The sequence below is a fragment of the Citrus sinensis genome, chromosome 2 (assembly GCF_022201045.2).
Source record: "Citrus sinensis cultivar Valencia sweet orange chromosome 2, DVS_A1.0, whole genome shotgun sequence".
Lineage (NCBI taxonomy): Eukaryota > Viridiplantae > Streptophyta > Magnoliopsida > Sapindales > Rutaceae > Citrus > Citrus sinensis.
In genome coordinates, this window is record NC_068557.1 from 31805039 (window position 1) to 31809070 (window position 4032).

At 36.8% G+C, this 4032-nt stretch overlaps 1 protein-coding gene across 1 annotated transcript; it reads left to right on the forward strand.

Moving 5' to 3' along the window:
- Positions 1-1830, forward strand: LOC102578070 (9-cis-epoxycarotenoid dioxygenase 2). Its single transcript, NM_001288939.1, is given in 1 exon segment — positions 1-1830. A coding segment is annotated over 1 exon segment (1830 nt).
- The last annotated feature ends 2202 nt before the right edge of the window (positions 1831-4032 follow it).

Consider the following 4032-nt stretch of genomic DNA (forward strand, 5'->3'; position numbering starts at 1 on the left):
ATGGCTGCTTCTACTACATCACCCAACTCTTGTAGTTGGGGTAAATCTCAAATTCTTAACCCATTCTCTTCATCTTTGGTTGACAAGGGCTTCCCAACGAAGTCCATAGCCTTGAAGAAGAAGCCCAACAAATCCTTGAAAGTAGAATCTGCCTTACACTCTCCTTCAGTCCTTCATTTCCCTAAACAGCCTTACCCGAATCCTGTAATTACCAGACCGGACTCTACAGCAAAACCTGACAACAAGAGCAACAAAAGCCAAGGACAAACACAGCAATCACAATGGAATCCCCTCCAAAGAGCCGCTGCCATGGCCTTGGACATGGCGGAGAACGCGTTGGTCTCACGAGAGCGCCAACACCCACTTCCCAAAACAGCCGACCCACGTGTCCAAATTGGCGGTAACTTCGCTCCGGTGCCGGAACGGCCCGTCCGGCATGGTCTGCCGGTCACTGGCTCCATCCCCGAATGTATCAACGGCGTTTACCTCCGCAACGGTGCCAACCCATTATTCGAGCCGGTTGCCGGTCACCATTTCTTTGACGGTGACGGCATGGTCCATGCAGTCACCATCGGTAACGGAAGCGCAAGTTACGCTTGTCGTTTCACAGAGACACAGAGATTAATGCAGGAGAGAGAATTAGGGCGTCCTGTTTTTCCAAAAGCAATAGGCGAATTACACGGACACAATGGTATTGGGCGTCTCTTGCTTTTCTACGCAAGAGGATTGTTCGGACTCGTTGATCATAAACAAGGCACTGGTGTGGCAAACGCTGGCTTAGTTTACTTCAATAACAGGCTTTTAGCAATGTCCGAAGATGATCTTCCATACCAAGTACGCATCACTCCTTCTGGGGATCTTGAAACCGTTGGGCGTTACAATTTTAACCACCAACTTAAGTCAACAATGATAGCTCATCCGAAAGTTGATCCCGTATCAAAGGAGCTTTTTGCTTTGAGTTATGATGTTGTTCAAAAGCCTTATTTAAAATACTTTAGATTTTCTGCTGATGGAGACAAATCACCCGACGTAGAGATTCATCTGCCAGTGCCCACCATGATGCACGATTTCGCTATCACTGAGAATTTTGTGGTGATCCCGGACCAACAAGTCGTTTTCAAGCTCCAAGAAATGATAACGGGTGGCTCTCCGGTGATTTATGACAAGAACAAGAAGTCCCGGTTCGGGATTCTTGCAAAGAATGCTAAAGATTCTAACGACATCATCTGGATTGAATCACCGGACACGTTCTGCTTTCACTTGTGGAACGCTTGGGAGGAGCCGGAAACTGATGAAATTGTTGTCATTGGATCATGCATGACACCTGCTGACTCAATTTTCAACGAGTGTGACGAGAGTCTGAAGAGTGTTTTATCCGAAATTCGGCTCAATTTAAAGACTGGTGAGTCCACGCGCCGCCAGATTCTCTCGGAGTCTGATCAAGTGAACTTGGAGGCTGGGATGGTGAATCGCAACAGCCTTGGTAGAAAAACTCAGTTCGCTTATCTAGCCATTGCGGAGCCATGGCCTAAAGTCTCAGGTTTTGCTAAAGTGGATCTCTCTTCAGGAGAGGTTAAAAAGTATTTTTACGGCGATAATAAATATGGCGGCGAGCCATTTTTCTTTCCAAGAGATGCTAATAATTCTGAAAATGAAGACGATGGTTATATTCTTGCATTTGTTCATGACGAGAAGACTTGGAAATCAGAGCTGCAAATTGTGAATGCCATGAATTTACAGCTTGAAGCTTCGATTAAGTTACCTTCGAGAGTACCATACGGTTTTCATGGAACTTTTGTTGACTCCAAGGACTTGGTGAATCAAGCATAAGCACGATGGGGAAGGGTTTTTCTTGTTAGTAAGTTAATTTTGTGAGAAGAGACGAATTTACAAGGGAGAATTTTACCAGAGGGATGTATGCTTTAGATGAGGACAGGTCCCCGGATTCTCCTGGACATTCGTTTAAAAAAAAAAATTACGTACCTTTTGTTTCTGTTAGGTTTATGTTTATTACAGGACTTTTAGCTATACTAGTTTTTAAGGAACCAAGCTTGTAGCTTTTGTCTTGTAGGTAGCATTCGAGCTCAGCTGGTTTCTGGTTTGTTTAATTTGTATTTTTACTGTGTCATGTTCTGTGAAAGGAGGAGACACTCTGTCTCGGTCTCACTGTCTTGAATTGATCAAGAAGATATCTTCCTCTCTTTTACTTGTACTTTCATTCCCTCTTTCCATATTACGCCTTAGAAATACTAGGCGTCCTGATATTTAAGTTTTAATTAATATGAACATTTATTCGCCTTAGAAATGTTAGGCATCCTATTTTCTAATTAATATGACATTTATTCATTAGATGATAGTTGAATAATTTTAAAAATTATAAAATCCATCATTCAATAAATAAGTGACATATAACATTGAGACCCAAAAATTGAGATTTCTAATGTTATTATAAAGATAAATATTATCATGCTTATTTTTTGTTTAATCTTTCACATTATTTTTTAATTATACTACATTTTACTAATTTTTTATAATTTTTAAAGTAACTTTAATTTGTGATATCGTAACCTGGATAATTTAATCATATTACATGTATTTCTTTATAATTAGAAGTCTACCAAACCCTCTAAATTGTGATATCTAACTATTCAGTGGTTACCTCCAATGTTTTTTTTTTTTTTTAAACCTTGCAAGAGGAAGTTATGTGTAAGCAGCTAAAATAGTACGTTGAAAATAGGGAGATTATCAATTATCCTCTATTGAAATAAGTATATATCATTTATTCCCTTATTGTTTTCATAATATCCAATATCCTGCTGGCACCATAATTTTATAGGATTACTCTTATTTTCAAGTACGCTTTTATTCATATTGATTATAAATTAAAATAAGAGATTTAATACTAAAAATAAGAAATATAGGTTTTTGTGTGAATAAAAAAATACTAATAATACATTTTTCTTGTACTTTTTGTAATTTTTTAAATATGTTTTCTTATAATAACTATTATTTTATATTCCCAAAATAGAATATCAAGTAAAGGACCCGTTTATCCTTTCCTTTCCTTAAATTTTTTGTCTGGGGGATTTTTAAATATTATGCAAATAATAAAGAGACAAGTAGTATATATTGATTTCAGTAGGGGAGTAACTAGCAATCTCTTGTTAAAAATATTTGGTAATTAGCAGCAAAAAACTAATAAACTAAATCATGAATTAGAATTATAAGTGGGAAATAAATTACTTATACTATTCCAATAACAAATAATACGGTTCTTATAAAGATTTAAATCTTTTTAGAAAGAAAAATAAAAAATAAATAGTTTTTCTTTGAATTATATGATCTATAAAGTTTGCTTCATGAAAGTGAAAAGAATATTTTAACAATCATCTCCACCTATTTAATAATTTGAGTCTTCCTAAGTCACATTTATCATAACTAACAGCAACACGCACTGGCTCTGACCTTTTTCTCATTTTTGCATATTTTTTTATAGGCTGTTAGGTTACGTCTACTTCTAAAATTCTAATAACATTCTTTGGATCACATGGACAAGTAAAGTTAATCATTACATTGAGGAAGAAATTAAGTACATATAACGCATGAAAATATGCTGTATGAGTCGTTGAAAAACAAGATTAAAATATTGTACATTAATTTAATCCATAACAAGGAGAAGCATAATCATGGTAATTATCTGACTAATAGCAATACGACCGAGAGACATTTATTAACAGGAAGCGTAATTATCATGAGAAGATTCGAAATAGAAAAAGAGAGAAAAGTAAGAAAGAGAAGCAGAGGCAAAAGTCAAAACTCGAACACCCACCAACGGTTATAAAGTAAAGTGGATGAAACGCAGTCAGACAACTGCGTGCGGTCTTGCCGGTGAATGATGATCAACGAAAGCAGAAGAAGCGATTGCATCACTGGATCGTGATGCCGGTGAAAGCTGAGGATGAGGAACGTAATTGGACTTCTTTTGTTTCCGAGAAAAATGCCGGTGAAATAAGTTATAGTACGAATTATAGT